The sequence below is a fragment of the Capsella rubella genome, unplaced genomic scaffold (assembly GCF_000375325.1).
Source record: "Capsella rubella cultivar Monte Gargano unplaced genomic scaffold, Caprub1_0 scaffold_8, whole genome shotgun sequence".
NCBI lineage: Eukaryota > Viridiplantae > Streptophyta > Magnoliopsida > Brassicales > Brassicaceae > Capsella > Capsella rubella.
The window spans coordinates 8,239,596-8,261,137 of record NW_006238916.1 but is presented as its reverse complement, the minus strand read 5'-3'; the positions used below and the strand labels follow the sequence as shown (position 1 = coordinate 8,261,137).

General features: G+C 33.8%; 4 protein-coding genes across 4 annotated transcripts; 2 read left to right on the top strand and 2 right to left on the bottom strand.

Moving 5' to 3' along the window:
• Nucleotides 1-4,241: 4,241 nt before the first annotated feature.
• Nucleotides 4,242-5,315, bottom strand: LOC17875820 (21.7 kDa class VI heat shock protein). The gene is made up of 2 exons (XM_006281091.2): nucleotides 4,934-5,315; nucleotides 4,242-4,680 (listed from the first exon to the last, which is right to left on the bottom strand). The coding sequence occupies exons 1-2, from the start codon at nucleotides 5,247-5,249 to the stop codon at nucleotides 4,418-4,420; spliced, it is 579 nt and encodes a 192-aa protein (XP_006281153.1). The 5' UTR covers nucleotides 5,250-5,315; the 3' UTR covers nucleotides 4,242-4,417.
• A 1,578-nt stretch (nucleotides 5,316-6,893) lies between these two features.
• On the top strand, nucleotides 6,894-11,395 carry LOC17875953 (formin-like protein 5). The gene is made up of 6 exons (XM_006279914.2): nucleotides 6,894-7,577; nucleotides 8,056-8,716; nucleotides 8,807-9,431; nucleotides 9,525-9,724; nucleotides 9,826-10,061; nucleotides 10,187-11,395. The coding sequence occupies exons 1-6, from the start codon at nucleotides 7,404-7,406 to the stop codon at nucleotides 11,042-11,044; spliced, it is 2,754 nt and encodes a 917-aa protein (XP_006279976.1). The 5' UTR covers nucleotides 6,894-7,403; the 3' UTR covers nucleotides 11,045-11,395.
• Nucleotides 11,396-11,502: 107 nt separating this feature from the next.
• Nucleotides 11,503-12,613, bottom strand: LOC17876365 (histone H2A.6). The gene is made up of 2 exons (XM_006281182.2): nucleotides 12,349-12,613; nucleotides 11,503-11,921 (listed from the first exon to the last, which is right to left on the bottom strand). Exons 1-2 carry the CDS (start codon nucleotides 12,535-12,537, stop codon nucleotides 11,718-11,720), a joined length of 393 nt encoding a protein of 130 aa, XP_006281244.2. The 5' UTR covers nucleotides 12,538-12,613; the 3' UTR covers nucleotides 11,503-11,717.
• A 2,362-nt stretch (nucleotides 12,614-14,975) lies between these two features.
• On the top strand, nucleotides 14,976-16,957 carry LOC17875716. Its single transcript, XM_006280253.2, has 2 exons — nucleotides 14,976-15,835; nucleotides 16,200-16,957. Exons 1-2 carry the CDS (start codon nucleotides 15,022-15,024, stop codon nucleotides 16,844-16,846), a joined length of 1,461 nt encoding a protein of 486 aa, XP_006280315.2. The 5' UTR covers nucleotides 14,976-15,021; the 3' UTR covers nucleotides 16,847-16,957.
• Nucleotides 16,958-21,542: the final 4,585 nt, after the last annotated feature.

The following is a 21,542-nucleotide window of genomic DNA, read 5'->3' as shown; positions in this document are numbered from 1 at the left end:
TTGTATATAATAAAGAAATGTTTATATATATATTTACAAAATAACTAATGAAAACATATAATATCTATGAAAGTTATGTAATATTTAAAATCATACTTTTTGAAAATTTTGATAAAACATAACTAACTTAAATAGCTACAGATTTTATTTTTTATAACTTTTTGATGTGATATTAATAAATTTGTTAAAACGGAAACTATAATTTTTTTTAAAATTTGTAAATTTAGTTAATCTATGATAAAATTTAATCGATTTTTTTAATCAAAAAGATCACTATAGTTTTAGATTTTGTAAGTATTTTCTCAATGTTAAAACTAATTATTTTATAATTTGTGAAGAAATAATCAAGTTAATATTTTTCTCAAAAAGATACATTTAAAAAGGAAATTATTTATGAGAGTATTGAAAAAAATAAATTAAAAACACGATTTAGCACAAAATTAAAACTAATTATTTGTGAAGTAAGTTATTTTTTAAAAATAAATCATTTACATAAAAAGAACAATTAAGTTAAAAAAAACTTGTTTAACATAGCTATATCTGTAAATTAATAGTATATTGGTTAGATTTCTTTTTATTAATCATGAATTATATAAACAAAAAGCATAAATACAAAGCTATTTGTTAAAATATATGGAAGTCTTACTTTTTATTAATTAATAATTTAATAAATAAATAAAACAAGTTTGTCCAATGCGTATTTCAGAACAATCCTCTGGGTAATAGGCAGCTACCAAAAAAATCGCGGTCCACTGGTTATTACATTGATTTGAAAACCGCAAATTGATAATTTTTCTTTTTTTACAAAAACGCAAATTGTTCAGAAATAATGTGATTGGTGTCAAAGTACGGTTTTGTTTAAAAAATTGATGAAAACCGCTTTTTCATTGTTACCATTCACTACCTAAATCACCTTGGAACTGTATTGTAAATGGATTTGTGATTATAATTGAGATGGTGTTTTGAACATATTATTCAAATATATAAATACATTATGTCTGGATAAAGCAGGATACTTACTACTTTATGCAAAGGGTGATTAGCAAGGTGGTGCAAGTTTCATGCCAAATTTGATCTAGTCAAACTAATGGGATGTTATAATAAGAATTAAGTAGTATTGTATACTAGAGATTCATTAGACTAAATTATATAAAAGAGATTTTTTAGATTTTTTAGTTTCTCAAAAAATCGTGGCGTCGAATATCAACTTGAACTAGTCTTGGAACATATATAGATAAATACGCGTATTTCAAAATTTATTGTTATAGTTTTTCATCATTTGTGGTCTGCATGTAGCTTATATCTGAACTTTTAATGTTATTCGAAGAATTAGTCTCCATAGTTTTTTTTATGTGATTAAGAAACTACAGCTAATACTAAAATACAAGTTAATTGATATCCGAAACCTATTTTTGTAAAGAACTATCTTAAAAGCTTAAAATATCAATTTAAATACTTTTCAAAAGTGAAATTGATATAATGATATCAGAAGAGTACGTTAAAACTATTGAAACTTGATAGAGGCGTGGTTCGAAATTATATCTATACAGATTGTTTATATAGAATCGAAATATTAATTCGCACGTCGTATGTTACATGTTTTTGTCATAAAATTTTAGTCCATCGAGTTGCGTCAAATGGGTGCCAAGTATTTTTTATTTTAACTTTTTGTCTTTGCAACTTTATATAGAAACGTGAATTAGTTCACTAGAGACTTCAGTGTTAAGCCATGATTATTTAATATTTACTCCCCTCATCTAACTAAAATCAAAATTACATACCCAAAACAATACGGATTTCAATTCATCGGATCTAACTAGCTAAGCATCCATTATTACATCGGATTTGTAATAAACGATCTACTCTCTTTATGTTGTCATCATAACTCAACAAAGATATCAAACAGACTTGATCAAACTTCAACATATAAAATACAAAAAATCTCATGGATTCTTATACATATTTTAAACAGTAGTATTAATAAATTCCAATATATAGGTGTCGAAACGTATAATAATGTACATTGACCAACTTCTAGATAGTGATATTATCAGACAATTATTATTTTCTTCAAATGAAAAATGTCCTATATAAATATAGATGTTAAGGGAATGCACCAAACACTTCCCATGAAGAAAAAAAGTTGTTGCCAAATCTATTTTAAAAATTTATGGTATGGTAGAGAGTTCCAAGGTTTTTTTCATCTAAATGTCGTTTTCTCACATCAAACTTAGACCTACTTCTTCTGTTAAAAGAATAGTTTAATACTGTTCTGTTACTATATATATTCTTAGATTGTTCCGCTAACACACTATGCAATCCATTAAAGAAAAAAGACGACCATATTAACAAATTCAGAGCTTTAAGATTTCTATTAAACAAAATCACAAAGGCTCATTGTATATATATATATGGACAATTACAATCTCATTCTTTTGTAAAGGAAGACTAAAATGTCTTGTAATCATCATTTAAACCTATTTTAGGAACACCAATGGATATGTATCCCAAACTTTTATTTTTTTCTTTTAATATAGGAGTATGTAAAACCAAATAAGGTCATAAGTGGTCCACTAATTTTTGGTTTTATTTTTTTTCCGTACCTCTACACAATAATGATTAGGGACTCTCATTTCACTACCTTACTGGTAAATCGACCTCCTGACACATTCTTTACAATAGAAAGGATTAGTTGGCTCACTGCGTTAGACATCATTGATGTAAGAGGAATTAACAGCTAATGAAGTAAAAATTCATATGCACTGGAAAGAATGTTCAGATCTGAGATAAGCTTATATGTTTTAATAAATTTAGTCGTAAATATAGAGATTTCTTAAGTTTATCTCCATTCTGCTCTGGCCAAACAGTTCGTGCTTTTAGTTTAGACTTTAAATTCCATAATGCCTTCTTTTGTGTGTGTGTGTGTGTGTACATGGCATAAGAGATATTCGTGGAACATATTTGTTCTTATAAATTTATCGGAGAATACTATAGAATTTTTGACATTTAGAAAAACTACGTACCTCTACAAGCTAGCTAGCTAGTAATTATTGATATGAGACAATAATTCGTTAGGATTTTGTTTTATGTTCAACCGAGAATGAAAAATGCCGATGAAGATTTGAATGTTTAGTTACGTTTTTGTGGAAACAAGGGATACTTGTACATGATGCGAATTACTTCTATTGGTACGTAGTTGACAAAGCAACGGTTACAATGTGTAACTAATATATACAAATAATATGTCCAGAGAGGAATTTTCAATGTATTTATAGAGAGAAGTTGGAATCCTATGGACAATACATTAATGTTGTCTAACCAAAGAGAAATGTACCTTTTTGACATATGGAGTTCATATATGCGTTGGTTACATTGGTGTGTGATGATTATTCTATACCTTTGCGTCCACCACATAAAAATCATCGTGTGATAATAAAACTCACCACCGGCACTAAACCTTATACTGAGATTAAAACTTGTTTTTAGAATAAATCATTGGGGCTTCGGATCTGTAAAAGTATAGTATTAGTGGTCGTCCTTGCTCGAGAGGAAAACTTCGGAGTTTATGGCCTCTGTGTCGCTAGCTCGGATGTTCTAGACTATGGACGTAGCTCACCACCGGCCAGCGGCAGATTTTTAAGCACCATTTTATACGTTGTTATATAATACATATATATATAGACTAAAATACACCATATAATCCACTTAGTCTTTAATTTGAAAGGGCATTTGACAACAACATATCATAATTTATAAGTTTATTTCTCATGTCTTTTTTATATGGTTATGAATTTATTGGTCTAAAGCCCATGAAACATTTCATGTGAGATTATATAACATTGTCCAATATCACACGCCCAATTAAGTCCAGACAATTTACTGGTTGAGTCTCTAATATTACACCGGAAACACACATGATTGAGTCATTAACGAAAAGCTTTGATATTATTTTTTGACAAAATATTGCAGCCATTCCGTTAGGCCTTGTGCTTTCTCACATTTTCTTCAATATGTGTTAACTTCATGATTATGTAGCATTCTTTGTTAAACCAAAAAAAAATGTAGCATTCGTTATTAATTTCATTTCTCCTTATGATGAATCCACCCTTCTTCATCTGCATTACATTCTTAAGCAAAATCATTCTCATGTCATTACTTATTAATATACATTAGTGCAATTTCCCTATTTAGAAAAAAAAAAAAAAAAAACTGCATGACGAGCTTGTGATTTCCACAAATCATTTCTCTATAATCAATATAGTTTCATTTTGATATATTATATACTTATGTATAATATCATCCATCCATCTTGGTGTGTCCACCACATAAATTCATTACAGATCATTCTATAATAATAGTAAAGAAGACAACCATTTAAGAAAAATAAAACCCTACTCATGATCAAAACCACATCAGATTAACACTTGCTCTTAGAATTAATCTTAGGGACTCGGATCTCTAAGAAAGAGTAGTCTTCGTTGCTGGAGAGGAAAGCTTCGGAGTTTTTAGGGTCGGCGTCTCCGGGGAGCTCGAGACGGCGGACGTAGCCGTGTTCCCACCACCTACCACTTCTCCAGTCACCGTTGACCGCTGCTTTCTTGTTGCTGTTCCATTGACCACTAATCTCCATCACTTTCCCGTTAACGTCCACATACACCTGCACGTTATTTTTCCCCACCACTAATATACACACAAGTACCAAAAACTTTAATCAGACTTTTCTTGTTCTTGAACCCTGATCAAGAAAATATTTATTTTACAATTTTCTACAAATTATTATTTGATATTCTACGAATTATTTCATGTTTCTTGTTACCTTAATAACTAGATATAGTTAACCCGTTTCAAACACACTATGATACATTTTTAGCTAAACAACTATTTCAAACCGAAAACATACAAAAGAACTGTGGCGTAAGCGTTACGTACGTACCGGGGAGATCGGATTTAAGGACATAAGCTTGATCGGTCTGAGACCAATCTACTCTAGACTGTCCTAAACTCCTGAGGCTCGCCAGCAAAACCTCAGCCTCAAACTCCCACAACGGAAACGCATCTGACGGATCAAAGTACTTACCAAACAAAAACGGGCTGAATAGTGATCCCTCTCCGAACACAGCCTTCTCCGAGCTTCCTCCGCCGCTCAAGAACCTTCGGAAAACATCATCGCCGAGCGGTACACTCCACTTTCCCGGTGTCTTGTCGTCGGTGTGGATCTCTAGTTTGAGGCTTCCACTACTACTTGTCATGAGAGAGAGAGAGAAAGAGAGATTGACACGAATAAGAAAAAAGAAGGGATGCGGTTGATTGTGTGTGTGTGAAAGTTTTGGAATCAATGTTTTATTTTTATAGTATGAGTTTTGACGTAGCTAAAAAAAAAGGATATAAAAAACTCACCAAATGGAATTTACTGTTAGATTTGAGATCCATAAGTAGAATTTAATGAGGACACAAAAATATTAAAATTAATTTTTAAATATTTTGATTTTGAATTTTTTAAAAAAATATAAGGTAGTAATGCAAAAATAATAATTAGACATTGATTTTAAATATTTTACATATTAGAAAAATTTACTAACATTTAACTATTTTGAAATATGAAAAAGAAAATAGTAGCAAATAATCTTAAATATATTAGGCAGAAATTACTTTCCCCTACATTATATTCTCTTGTTTTTTTATGTGGAGGTATATTTCTAGCATATTTATATATCATTATACTAATAGATTGACATGATAGGTCCAAAGTTAGAGATTAAAAGAAGAGAAATTATACGAAGATTATGGAAAAAAGCTATTGGAAAAAAAAGTTGGGAGATAGAGATTCTTCTTTCTTTGTGACAATACTTTAACCCGCTTAAAGTAATGCAACGAATATGTTCTCTTGACGTAGAAATCGCTCCAAGGGTCACACACTAAGAAATGTGTCCTTATTAGCTTTGAGCCATACCATTTTGATTCTTCTTCATCTTTATGTACTACTATACTATGCTATGATCCTTGATATTTTATCTATAGTATAAAAGATTATGCTGTTTTCCATGTAGTATATATATGTTTTATTGCTTTTAAAAGATAGTTTAGGAATTGGCATATAAGTATATAAACTCACATTATGGGATGGCTGATGCATGTATAAACAAATTTGACCCAACCAAACTTAACGCAATTGAGTTGAGTGTTCCGGTTTCAATGATAAAATGGAAAAGGATAGTTTCACTTTCTCATGGAAGAATCTACAATTTAACTTTACCAAAGAAAATAAACAATTTTTATCATTTACTTACGTTTCTTAAGAAAGTTAGGAACATATATAGGTGTGAAAGGAATAGAGTAATGCAATAGATCGAGATTCGAAACAATTTGAATGAGTCTTTAAATTATTTATAACTCTTTGCTTTCCCAAGAAATTTGACTATGCAAATGCTTAATGCATCATGCATGCATATCTAAACAGTAATCATTTCTAGAATTTTGGTGTAAAACACAAAGTTAATAGGAGTAAATCATTATAACTCTTTTTCGCTAATCAATAAAGTTTAATGTTTTACTTTCTACATAAGAACATTACTTAAATACTTAATACACGAGAGAGACAATGATAATTTATATAACTGAAATTTTAGTAGATATTTTTTTTTTTAAACATAAGTATTTGCTAGCTTTCAGTATCATTTTTATACGATTTCGGATACTTTTAAATTATTAATAATATAAAATGAATAGAAAATATATATTAGTTGTTATAAACAAAAACAAAAAATAATAAATTATATTATACTTAAAGGTTGGTTACATTTTGTTTTTCTTCCCTCAAGTAAACCAAAGAAAATAATCCAATATATCAATAACTCCGCGTAATTTTCGCGTGTTTGAGTTTCGTGAAGAAAAAAAAATGAACGAAAAAGCTTGGAGAAAATTTTAATGAAGCTTGAGAGCTAATATCTCCGTGATTTTTTCTCGGAAAAAGAAAAAAGGTTGAAACTTTTTTGGTCTCGCTGGTCAAAATTTTTGGGTTTGGTTGAGCGCACCGACGACATTCGCCATTGAGCTTTTTCATATTGGATCTGGCTAACAATCATTAGCACCAACTCTTTTACCTTTTGTGCTGTCTCTTGTCTTCCCGAAACCTGTGTTGATCTCGTTGCATTGTTCGAAGCTTTTATTATTGAATTGGTCGTTCAGGGAAATTGCGTTGAAGTCAGCTCCAAATTTCTAGAATCTCGATCAGGGTTGTTGAGTTTTTGTGTTTAAAGTTTCGATCTTGATCAAAATCAAGCAAAGGGTCTGCATTTTAAAAAGCTGGCAACTTGATCAAATCGTCCATTGGAGCAGCTTTAGCCTTTGATTACGCTGTTGTGTTCATTTAGTTGGAGAATTAGATGAAATGAGAAGCAATAGATATGTTTGGAATGATTCGAGGAGGAATGGGTGATCAGAATTGGACTCGTTTAGTTTTTTGGTTGATTCTGCTTTCTGGGTTCTTGGTGGTTACCTTGGAAGAGAATGCAGAAAAAGATGAGACTTTTCGTAGTCAATTCATGGCTCCATCAATAGGGCAGGTCAATACACTAAAGGTAAGCCCTTTTGCTTTTCAAGTTTGTTTGATTCCTTTTTACATCATTTGTGTTGAGATTTATCTGTTAGGGATTAATATGTAGAGCAGTAGAAGCTATGGAATCTTGTAACTCTATGGTATACTTTTGAGGCGAGAGTTGCGAGATATAAGATGTTTCTTGCTGGGAAGCTAGGTTCTACAAGATCTAGAAGATTCTGTTGTAGACTTTACTCAGAGATATGTGAGTCATAGCTTGTTTCTTGCTGAAGGCTTAGGTTTTAGAGACTAAGACTGCGTTAATTGTTTTGGTTCGTGTTTGCTATAACAAAAATAAGATCATCTCAGAACGCTTACATTGTTTGCATCTTGCAAATAGTTTGGATACTCCATTTTCAATCATGCTTGGCTATCTTAGTTGGCTAGCTCTTAGTTAATGCTATGTTTTTTGTAGCATTTAAAGTTGTTTGTCTCATGTCTTTACCTACAATGTTTAACAGATAGAAACATCATGGTCGCAACGTTGTTGGCAAGATTCAGATTGTGTGAAGGACGCTTTCGCAGCATTCAATCTATGTTTTCCAGGTTCTAAGGATAATAGGGAACTATTTGGTTTGAACCCTTCCCATCTAAAGCAGACTCTTCTTGACTGTATCCAAGAAAAAGGAAAGTTAAATGGTCATAACCCCAAGTATCTTGAGCTCTTATCATCTATGATTGATACTCCGAGGAGAAGTCTAGCTACTAGACCTGGCTCTTCCCCTTCTCCTTCTCCTTCCCCTTCCCGTCCTCCTAAGCGTAGTCGGGGTCCACCTACTCGATTAAGATCCCCACCTCGATCCCCACCTACTCGATTAAGATCACCACCTCGATCCCCACCTCCGCGGAAATCATCTATTCCACCATCAAGATCTCCCCCTCCTCCTCCTGCTAAGAAAAACGTTTCTAAAAATTCAACCTCTGCACCTGTTTCACCTGCGAAGAAAAAAGAGGATCATCAGAAAACAATCATCATTGCTGTTGTTGTGACTGCAGTTTCTACATTTTTGTTTGCCGCATTATTCTTCTTATGCTGCACCAGGGTATGTGCAAATGGTTCAGGAGGCAGGAAAAACGATGAACGGCCTCTTCTCAGTTTGAGCAGTAGTGACTACTCTGTTGGTAATAATATATACACTTTCTCACGATACTAATCTAACAGATATTTTGTTGAATATATAACGATTAAAGTTTTTTTTTTAATGCTATCAGGTTCCTCTATCAACTATGGTGGTTCTGTCAAAGGAGGAAAGCAGGGTCATCAATCTTTTAACATTTACTCAAACCAAGGAAAAATGTCATCCTTCGATGGAAGTAATTCTGACAATTCGGATTCGCTAGAAGAAAGACTGTCACATGAAGGAATGCATAATACTATTATTACCAGTCACGGGATTCCGCCTTTGAAGCCTCCACCTGGAAGAACAGGTTCTGTACTTTCAGGGAAGTCTCTTTCTGGAAAAGTGGAGCCTCTTCCACCGGAACCACCCAAATTTCTAAAGGTATCCTCAAAAAAGGCTTCTGCTCCTCCTCCACCAGCTCCAGCTCCAGCTCCAGCACCACCAGTGCCATCTTCTGCTGGTCCACGACCGCCTCCTCCAGCTCCTCCACCTGGTTCTGGTGGGCCTAGGCCGCCACCTCCTCCTGGACTTAAAGGACCACGTCCACTTCCACCAATGAGTTTGGGCCCAAAAGCACCCCGACCGTCTTCTGGGCCAGCAAATGCATCAGATGATGATGCTCCCAAAACGAAGCTGAAGCCATTTTTCTGGGATAAAGTGCAAGCAAACCCAGAACATTCAATGGTTTGGAATGATATAAGATCAGGATCCTTTCAGTGAGTAACACTGTTAGCTTTTTTTCCCATATTCTGTAACCATATAACTTTGCACAGTAACTGAATACAAATTATTTTATGATGCTTTTCCAGGTTCAATGAAGAGATGATAGAGTCGTTATTTGGTTATGCAGCAGCAGACAAGAATAAAAATGACAAGAAGGGGTCCTCAGGACAAGCTGCTTTACCTCAGTTTGTTCAGATTCTGGAACCAAAGAAAGGACAAAATCTTTCAATTCTTTTGCGTGCTTTGAATGCAACAACGGAAGAAGTGTGTGATGCACTTCGTGAAGGTAACCTTCTGATTCTTTCTTTCTTCCTAGGTGAATAAAAACATTTTGATTTCTGGCAGCATTCTCCTATGTGTTCTCTAACATAAATTTTTTTGAATTAGGAAATGAGCTTCCTGTAGAATTCATCCAGACTCTGTTAAAGATGGCACCAACACCAGAAGAAGAACTAAAGCTTAGATTGTACTGTGGTGATATAGCTCAACTGGGATCCGCTGAACGATTTTTGAAATCAGTTGTTGATATCCCTTTCGCTTACAAGCGTTTAGAGGCACTTCTATTTATGTGTACACTCCATGAAGAAATGGCCTTTGTTAAAGAATCATTTCAGACATTGGAGGTACGTTTCTTAATCTTTAAAGAAAGACTTTGTTATGAAAGAAAAATATACAGGGTTTCTTAGTCTTTCTCAAGAATCTTGCTTCTTCTCCAATCTAATCACATCTTCTTTTGTGTATATGAAAGGTTGCTTGTAAAGAACTTAGGGGAAGTCGGCTGTTCCTGAAACTCTTAGAGGCAGTTCTTAAGACCGGAAACCGAATGAATGATGGTACATTTAGGGGTGGTGCTCAAGCTTTCAAGCTGGACACTCTTCTGAAATTAGCAGATGTCAAGGGAACTGATGGGAAAACAACGCTCCTCCATTTCGTTGTTCAAGAGATAATTAGGTCTGAAGGTGTAAGAGCGGCTCGTACTATCAGAGAGAGCCAAAGCTTCTCAAGTGTTAAAACAGAGGATCTTTTAGCCGAGGAAACCTCTGAAGAGACAGAAGAGAACTATCGTAATCTTGGACTTCAGAAAGTTTCAGGCTTGAGCAGTGAGCTTGAAAATGTAAAGAAATCTGCAAACATAGATGCTGATGGTTTAACAGGGACTGTTCTTAAAATGGGTCACGCTTTGTCGAAAGCTCGGGACTTTGTCAACGCAGAGATGAAGAGTTCAGCTGAGGAAAGTGGGTTTCGTGAAGCACTTGAAGATTTTATTCAAAATGCTGAAGGCAGCATCATGTCAGTGCTCGAGGAAGAGAAGAGAATAATGGCTCTGGTGAAGAGTACAGGGGACTATTTCCATGGCAAAGCTGGAAAAGATGAAGGGTTGCGTTTGTTTGTGATTGTGCGTGATTTCTTGATAATCTTAGACAAGTCCTGCAAAGAAGTCAGAGAGGCAAGAGGAAGACCCGTAAGGATGGCCAGAAAACAGGGCTCAACAGCCTCATCTTCTTCTGAAACTCCAAGACAACCACCTTCAGTAGATCCTAGACAGAAACTGTTTCCAGCTATTACAGAGAGACGCATGGATCACTCTAGTTCAGATTCAGACTAAAAAAATACAAATGTTTGGTTTTGTAACATGTTAGGACATAAATCCTCTGCGGTTTTGCTGAGAGCTTCTGATGATATTTTTTCTGCTGGGAGTGGAATGGCATTAATTCGCAGAGATGTCAGGTTTTAGTCAGTGATGATCAGATGAACAAACACAAAGGAACACTTGGAGTTGTTGACTTACACTGTCACTCTCATTCGCTTGTACCGACATTTTTTCACCTTTAGTTTTAGAAAAAATATTCATCATTTCTTCTTCTTGAATCTTGTTGGCAAGAGAAGAGTAATCCTTTTGTGTTTACTGTTGTAATATTACTATCAATAACGTTATATATTCTTTTCTAATTTGCAACCAAAGCAACCCAATTTTAAAAATCCAAAAGTACCAAGAGTTTCTTGTTGCAGAAAGAGGTCTATGATCACAGTGATTAGTAAAACTATTTTCGAAGCAAAGGTTGCTAGAAACTCCTGAACTCAATTATGTAAAATAGTAAAATACTTTGATATATTCACACGCAAAGTGAAACAAAAAGAAAGAAACAAAGCCCTAAACAAACTGAAAGAACACAAAAGCACCTAAACAAAAGCACTAGCTTAGTTATTTGTTTATTTCGATCAGAAGCCAAACATAACAAAAGAGTCAGCAAGACGTGTTCTATATCTCCTGTAGAGACCTAATCCTCCTGAGGCTTAGAAGGTCCAGACTTCTTAGGGAGAAGAAGATTGTGGATGTTAGGCATCACTCCTCCATTAGCAATCGTCACATCTCCAAGAAGCTTGCTTAGCTCCTCATCATTTCTAACAGCGAGCTGAATGTGACGAGGAACAATACGTGTCTTCTTGTTATCTCTTGCTGCGTTTCCAGCGAGTTCAAGAACCTGTAGAGAGATTTCAAAAACACAAGTTTCAGTTTCAACCACAAGCCACTAACGATTAGACACAACCAATTCACAACTACACAAATTCAGAAATGTAACAAGCAAATCATATTAATTTCCATATTAGACCAAATTCTATGCACACAGTTGCAAAAAGTATATAACTTTCGAAAGTACGATTATTTAAGATCTCAATTTAAACACCAATCTATACAAAATTAAGATTTTTTTTATTTTTTTTTTCTAATCACAATTTTAAGTAAAATTCCCAATTTTGCATGTCAAATTCGGAAAATTCAAGAACCCTAGATTCTTCATGGATCACCCAAAAAATACCAAAAAAAAACTAATCATGCAAAAACAGAGGAAGACCCAATAAAATAGGCAACGGAATAGAAAGAAAAGGGAAAGCATAATAAATAATAACCTCGGCGGCCAAATACTCGAGAACGGCGGCGAGATAAACCGGAGCACCAGCACCAACACGTTCGGCGTATTTACCAGCTTTCAAGAAACGAGCGATACGACCCACCGGGAATTGAAGCCCGGCTTTGCTACTCCGTGACGTAGCTTTCTTCGCCGCACCGGATCCAAGAGTTTTACCACGACCAGCCATTTTTTCCGACAACAACAACAAACAAACAAACCAAAAGAGCTTTTTTATATATTTTGTAGCGCAAAAATCGAAAATTTTCTTGACGAATTAAACAGAATTGTGATTCTTTATATATATGTGGTGATGGAGAACAAGTTAACGAACCAATAAGAATAAAGTATGCGGATCGAAGATATCTGACCGTCGATTAAAACTATATCAATGGCTAGGATCTATAAGTTTTTGCTCCCCACCGCTTCACTTTGTTTTGTTGGTTTCTTTTTTGACGAGGGAATTTCCAAAATTTTAACGATTTATTATATTGGGCTTGATTCGATATAAATGGGCCGTGTTTGAGTTTAGAGTAATAATTTTTTGTGTTAAATTAAACCAAAGTCTAAGCCCACGAGAACCTTTATATTACTTACTAATTAAATTTTGCTACTGTGTTGTTTTGATAAAAGACATTACAAACTTTTGTTGTACAGTGTACATCACCATGATTACATTTTCATCACTGTGTTATTTTGATGAATTACTATAAACGTCACTCTAAAAAAATTGTTAAAGTAAGAACAAAAAATAGCATATGAAAGTGTTGAATTCACCTAATCAATTACAATATTTATTAGATCCAAGTGACACGATATATATTAAAAGCTAGGTTTGGGGCAGACCAGTCAATGTGGTGTGGTCGAAATGATGGTCCTGTTTGTGTTTTTAGGTTTATGGCAAAAACTTGGGAAACCCGGAAGGGTACATATCTATCTAATATCTCTATCAATGTGTTTTTTTTTCTTTCAAAATTCAATTTGCTTAGAATTTAATGGTCTTTCCTTTCGAATTCAATATTGCTACAACGACACTCACACCTACTTCATTATATATCTACCATTTGCGATATCTACTAGTCAAATATTTAATGCACTTTGAAAGTTTCACACAAATAAGTAATAACTTCAGAATTTATATATTGATCCTTAACAATGTACTGTTATTGTCATCCATTATTCATCCAAGTTTGAAGATGTTATGATGTAAAATCTTATATACTACTAATGTCACTACACCTTATTACAAAGAGAAAGATATAATGCAAAAATATTTGATGTAATCGTTGCGGGTTTAGTTTTGTATAAATACAACATCTTATATTTCGTCCTAACGATTGTAAAAACTGATAAATTTACATGGTATAAATCCTAGTCTAAAAAAACTATGTGTGAAAAATCAAAAATAGTAATTGAGAACATCTTTTTGTTCTTCAATATAATGAACATATTGATTAGTGTAAATTGATTAGTAGATTCCAAGAAATGTCAGAATGCTTCATCTGCTCTCATGGGGGATGGAGGGCTTTTAAGAGTGAATTGACAGATGCAAGCGGAAAGGAAGTGAGTTGATGAATTGAAATCAATGTTCATTTTGCAATTTATTTCAAAACTTAGTTTGATATAGCTATGCTATTAATTTCATTAGTAACTCTCATTTAAGTTGTCACTGAACAACAATTTGTCATCATTAGTATTTGCTTGGATGAACTAATTTTATGATAAGTGACTGAATGAATACACACCGTAGTAGCCTGACTAGGGTCTCTGACATCGTCGGACTTGGATCTAGATTCGTCACATATGACATTTGTTTATTAATCGTAGTTTTAATACAATTAGAAGAATCTCATAGTTGTGAATAAATGTCTTGTTAGACCGGTGAACCTGCCCACAAACAATCTCATTGATTGATGATCGTAAATAAGAGTTTGTATAAGAGACAGATAAAAGGAAATTCCAAATTTTTGGAAATATGGAATGAATTCAAGATTCTCTACATTGTACTACTCCTAGTAACTATAGGAAAATATATCTTTTATGTATCTTTTTTAAAACCTAATTTATTGAATTAGTTACGATTTAATGGTTAACATTAATTCTTTTAATGAATGCAAGTTCATGAAATATAGCTTGTCTTCTTGTCAAGTTCATCAAACCAAGGTCACCAGAAAAAAAAAAAAGAAGATTCCAATATGCATAAACATGAGTATATACTCTATTTCAAGATCATGATTAATGAACATGAAAAAACATGAACAAAGAGGTTTGTGACTTGTGAAGTCTTCTTGAGTTTCTTTACAGTTTATAAGATTTCGCGAAAAAAACAGTAAATGAAGTAAACATTCCTCTCGTGTTATTAGTAATAACTTATTACATCGGTGAGTAGAGTTAGAGCTAGACACCATAGACCATCCTTTAGATTCATGTGCACGTACATGCCTTATAATAAAAACTAATATAAAACAAACATTTTTATTGCCTTATTTTTTAATATTATATCTTCTTTAATAAATACAAATTCACTTTCCTATTTTGCTTCTTCTTCTGCAATCTCCCCATAATTTTATTTATATTTATTATAGTATCACTTCCAAAAATCCAAAAAAAATCCCAAAATTTATCAGAAGAAGATAGAGAAAGAGAAAGAGAGAGAGATATCAAAACAACAACAATGGAAGATTCAAGCAGAAAAAGCCAAAAGAAGAAGAAGAAGAACAAAAGCAAGAACAACATCCCTACTGTTTGGTTCTCACTCAAGAAGTCTCTCCACTGCAAATCCGAACCATCCGAGGTCCACGACCCTAAATCCAAATCATCCACCACTACGACCAAACAACACCTCTCTGCAATCTCAACCAAAAGAAACTCTAGCATCAGCTCATCCGGCGGCGCCGCCGTATGCGGTGGTGGGTTATCAGGGTGTTCAAGATCGATAGCGAATCTCAAAGACGTAATCCACGGAAGCAAAAGACATTTCGAGAAACCACCGATAAGTAGTCCTCGTTCTATTGGAAGCAATGAGTTTCTCAATCCCATTACTCATGAAGTTATCCTTAGTAACTCAACTTGCGAGCTTAAGATCACTGGTGTTGGAGACATGGCTTCACCTGTCGGAGCAGCAGATTCCGGTGGAGGTGGTGGTGGCGGCGGCGGAGGAGGGAATGGTCGGTCAACGACTTATGTTGGTATGCTGAGACCAGGAACACCGATGCATTATCTTAACCATTCAGCTTCTTACCGGAGCCAAACGAGAAAAGGGTCGTCTGCTTTGTTGGAGAGAGATAGAGGAGGAGGAGGAGGAGGAGGAGGAGGAGGAGGAGGAGGAGGAGGAGAAGGGTTTCATACAAACAGGAGAGTTTCATTGGAGATGAACAGAGAGTCTCCCATTAATGGAGGCAGTAACTCCTCTGTTTCTTGTCATAAATGTGGTGAACAGTTCAATAAACTTGAAGCTGCTGAAGCTCATCATCTCTCTAAACACGCCGGTAAATATTTCAAAGTTCGAGTCTTTTTCAAATCTTCACCATTCAAAATTATGCGATTTGGGTTTCAGAATAACAAAAAAGTTTCGTACTTCGAAATAAAGTTCTGAAAAATCTCAACTTTATACCAAAAATCAGAGCTTTTTCTATTAGCGTTTTCATAGCAAAGTGTTCAAACTTAGCCAAATAACAACTTTCGTAATCGAATGATGTAGTCAGGTTACAAAAACCTTAACTTTATCATAAAAGATCCAACTTTGCAATTAGTCTTTCATAAAGTGTTCAACTTTAGCAACATTTCGGGTTTTGGATTATGCAATTAGCTTAAAAGTTTCTAACTTTGATATAATCTTCCTCTGGATTGCAGTAACAGAGCTAGTAGAAGGTGACTCATCAAGAAAAATAGTGGAGATAATATGCAGAACGAGCTGGTTGAAATCAGAGAACCAATGTGGAAGAATCGATAGAGTTTTAAAAGTACACAACATGCAAAAAACATTAGCTAGATTCGAAGAATACAGAGAGACAGTTAAAATCAGAGCGAGCAAACTCCAGAAGAAGCATCCGAGATGTCTAGCCGACGGGAACGAGCTGCTTAGGTTCCACGGAACAACAGTGGCTTGTGGTTTAGGTATAAACGGGTCAACGAGTCTCTGCACGGCGGAGAAATGTTGTGTTTGCCGGATTATAAGAAACGGGTTCTCGTCGAAACGGGAGAAGAACAGTGGGATTGGTGTCTTCACGGCGTCGACTAGTGGGAGAGCGTTTGAGTCGATTTTGGGAGATGGGAGTGGAGATGGTGATCGGACGGTGAGGAAAGTGTTGATTGTGTGTAGGGTTATAGCCGGGAGAGTTCATCGGCCGGTGGAGAATGTGGAGGAGATGAATGGGTTGATGATGAGTGGGTTTGATTCATTGGCTGGCAAAGTTGGTTTGTATACAAATGTGGAGGAGCTTTTTTTGCTTAATCCTAAAGCTTTGCTTCCTTGCTTTGTCGTCATTTGCAAATCCTAAGAATTATTAGGAAAGAGTTTGATTTTTGTCATGAGTGAATTGTTATTTTTGTTGATAAAAATTTGTTTTATCGTTATGATGAGAATTGAAATCAATAGAATTCGGAATCTAGATTTATATTGTTAGTACAAAAATTTTGGTTTACCATTTTGTCATTTTATAAGGTTGATCAAGAACAATAAGAATCTCCATTTCTATTTTTTAGTTTGCACTTTGCAAGATGAATTTGGGATATTTTAAGTTTCAGTTTTTAACTTTCTTACCTAGAGAGACAAAATATATATATTTTTGGTCATATTATGTTTGAGAATAAATTTGTATTTTAGCGGTAGTAAATTGATGTGAAAATCAATGGTAATAGAATAAGATACAATGCGTCAGAGTGAGCATTTAGTTTCACGGGTGGCCTGTTGGTAAAAGTGCTACTAAATGCCAAATTTTATTCAGTAATAAAAAGAGTTAATTTGAAAATGAAATAACAGAAGATTATTATTTTTCCTGACGACTAGAAAACCTTTTCAAAATTTGGAGTATGAATGTTTTGGCCGTTCAAGTTTTTCTTTTTTTTCCGATATTTCTAAGATTTGATTCCCATCTCTATGCATATGGCTTCTCACTTCTGAGAGAGTTAAACCTTCAGCCTCTAAGTCGATTCTCCAATGTCTATTGTTCTTTAAGTAATATGTCTTTATTGGTTCCTTTTTACCTGAAGTACACAGTAATATCTCTGATGATTTCATTAGTAATGTAGGCTTTTTATAGCTTCTCTTGCAGCTTTATCCCAAGAACAGTCAATATCGAGGCTGCTAAACTTGTAAATTTGGCTTTAATATGTATGTCCAACACTTTTAATGAGAAGAAATATCTTTTGGTGCACACAAAAAAAAAAGATTAAGTAACATGATTTCTTTTTTATTAAATACACCATTGAAAATGTTACTTAATCAATTAACAAGCTTTCTCCATTGCCCTTAAACATTGTTCTTTCTGATTCATTATTTAGGAAACATATGAATCTATATATAAACTAACTACAATATCTAATCGTTCAAAATTAAACTTTATAGTCAGACGATATATTTTCATCATCCACAACCAAAAAATTTTTGTTGTTTTTCTTTGCTTCATCTTTTTTTTTTTTTTGGGAACCTTCCCCTTTTAGTCCTAGATTACGTACAAACATGGTTTGATAGAAATGGCATGGCAAATAAGAACAAAAATAACATTAAAGGTGATTAGGCATTTTGTTAAAAACGAATAAAGTGAAATGGTCCATAGGTTTCATTATGGCCAACGAGACAAAGCTTACGTCAAATGCGACGACAAAATTCTATCCCATGCAAAAATTTTAGTTGGAGCTTTAAATAAATATCTATCTGCAAAAGCCACCCACTCATAATTATCCCCTGAGAGGAAATGAAACAAACACAAAAAAAAAAATTCTGAATCTCTGAAGCCCCAATAATATAACCCGAAGTTTCAAATCTTGAACTTTCGAATTTTGAAAAATATTTAGTCGATTGTAATATCTAAGGCTCTGTCAAATATTTGTTACATATATACTAATATACATATGTGTATATATATATAAGTTTTTAAATATGACATACATATAAGTTATAATTATTTGCAAACTAGTATAAATGTATAATATACCATAAAGTTTGACAATGTCATGAAATATGAATCTTCAAAATGTGATAATCGATCTGCACAGAAGAAAACCATGGATTAAAATTTGGATATCGGATATTTTTATGAGATCTATGATAATATATAAAGATTATGCAAGTCATATATATATATATATATATATATATATATATTTATATATTGGAATGAATGACAACGAGGCCTGATATGGACAGTATATCTACTTCAACCTAAGTAACGGTGGGATCACACCACATGACATCTCTCGAAGACAATTAATTTTGATTTTGAGTTTTCAGTCGACAACAATCTCTCTTTCAATTGGTCACAAACACTCGACAAACTATCTATGTCGTCGTCATATATATATATTCGGATCTTTTAATTTATATAACGATCGAAACGTAATCCACTTATATAACTCGACTACTCGTCGTCTACTACGACTACGTACGCTCGAAGTATATATGTGACATACAGAATAGTTCTTTTGACATTTTTCGTTGCGGGAATCATGTGACCTACAACTAACAATAATACCATGCGTTCCTAATTAGGTATATTTATGAAGAAACACTGATAATTTAAAAGAGTCAAAATTAGCAACATTATTCAAAAGAAACGAACGAGTACTAGTTTACTATAAGATCGCATGATTGTAGACATTTTGGGACTTGTTCTCTCATAACTCTGTTTCACTCCTCTTTTTATCTCTGTTTCAGTTTCACTGTTCTAGAGTGAAAATTAAGAACAAGAAACGTTTTACTCATGAAACTATATTTGATTAACTTAGATAGATCTTACACAACACACACATAAACTCTTTACACCATCTCCAAAGGGAGCTCCTTAAAACAAAAATTAAGGGTTCATAAGATTAATATCATTAAAAATAAATCAAAAACAGTCTTATTTTTTAGTAGCGATCCTAATAGTAGGAATTTAAAGATCGGTGCCTAAGTCACATGTATCAATTTTATTGGGTAGGATCTGTAGTGAAGAGAGAAGAAAAAAAAGTTCTCGGTTTTTCTCTCTCTTTATCATAATATTCTTTTTTTCTTTTTTCTTTTTCTCCTAAATTTTTTTTTAGCACTCCAGAATAAACATCTCCCTTTGGACATTCACTACAACACTGACACACGTTAGGACATTCATGACTTTAGGACCCCTCAACAACTACTAGCTACAAGTACCCTATTACTCTTGGTACTCTAGTTATTTTTCTCGACGCTTGACCCATTAAGCTACTACACATAAACATAATTTAGCTAGTTGGGCCTTATAATTCTTTAGACCCATTAACCCTTATCATCAAAACAACAAACCCATCTTCTTCTTCCTTGTTGACTTGTTATGTTCTTTGTTGTTGACCTTCTTCACGACAACTTCATCTTCTTCTTTGATTCTTGCTTCTTCTCTTTTCTTCATCTTCTCATGAAGCTTTCTTTGTTACAGGTTTGATCAAACGCTCAAACTCAAACAATGATATGCCTCGGAGTTGTTTGTCAGAGTCAAATAATATCATGTAACATCACTTCTTGGCTTAAAGATTAGAAAATTAGCAACTTCAATTAAATTAAAAAAAATTGTTGACTAATAAGCTTGAAGATTCAATTAAAAAAGACAATAATAATAATTGTAACAGTCCAAGACAACATTGTATGTAATTGTATCCTAGCGTTGATTTCCTTATTCTGCAATAGGTGAGAAGCTGCCTTTTGAGTTCTTCTTTCCAGCTTTTTTTTTTGGTTACAACATCTCGAGTAACCATATCAAGGAACCAATTTATTGGTGCTAAATAAGTCAACAGACTCACTACTCCGAGTCTCCAACTCTGTCCTCGCCAAGTTTTGTTTGGGCAAGTATTGCCACTCACTTCAGCTTATCACGTATAGTGTGGGATCCTTATAGATCGAGACTTCTTACGTGAAGGTTTATGCTGATACATTGGAGATGGGGGAAAAATTGGAGTTTTGCATGACCCTTACCAACTGCAAGAGCCAATTGGACCTCCTCACTTGGCAAACTCTTCTATGCTTCTTAAGAAAAAACCTCTGCCCGCCTGTCAACAAACTAATGGAACCCGGCAGCTCTATCGAAGCCTCTTACTTCCATATGAGGATGCTATTTGCTCAACTATTGCTAGGCATTTGCAAGACTTTCTAGTTTTACTCCTGAAAAATTAGGAGTACTCAGTATTATGAGATTATGGCTCTAACCATATGATATCGGTATTTTCGGATAAGGATCGATTGACCAAATTTGGGTCAGACCAAATATGAAATTTTATCTTAGCTACTTGTTTAAGTGGTTGATCCGTAATTGTTGTTATGGTGTTTGTGTGATCACTGTTAATTACTCTAATAACTTAGTTATTTTTCCAATCTTTTTCATATGTAACCTACTATATTCACATACTACAATTAGTAATTGACCTATAAAACTAAAGACTGTTAACATAATATAAACGGATAGTCTTATGTTTTATATTACTTGGGGATACGAAAAAAATGATTTAGTACATTAACATCTTTGAAGCCCCTTTACAAATCCTAAGTTCTTCGCATCAGTTGTGGTTGAGTTGTTTTTTTTGCCAATGGTTGTCGTGTGTACACAGGCTCAGGCTGTATAACAGTTGTTGAAATGCATGTCACTGAACCGGAACATCAGGAACAAGAGTTGTATGACTGCCCTTGATGTCTTATTACGAGCCAAAATATTATTACTATCTGCAAACTAATATAATACTTCCATAACTTTCACATGAATCTTACAATGTGCTTAATCCCGGCCCTGCATCCATAATTCGTGTGTTACATTCGTATCAGGCCTTGAATTTTCCAAGCTTAAAGCCTATTTTATTTAAATAAATTAAAATTAGTGTTAATCCCCATAATTAATTAAAAAAACTCCATAACTAATAAAAATGTGTCAAAATTAGCCAAAAAACTCTAATATATAAATAAAAGGCCACATAATTAGAAACTGTATATACCTAGCGAAAATATATTATAATTAACAAAAAATTCTCTCAAACTTAATA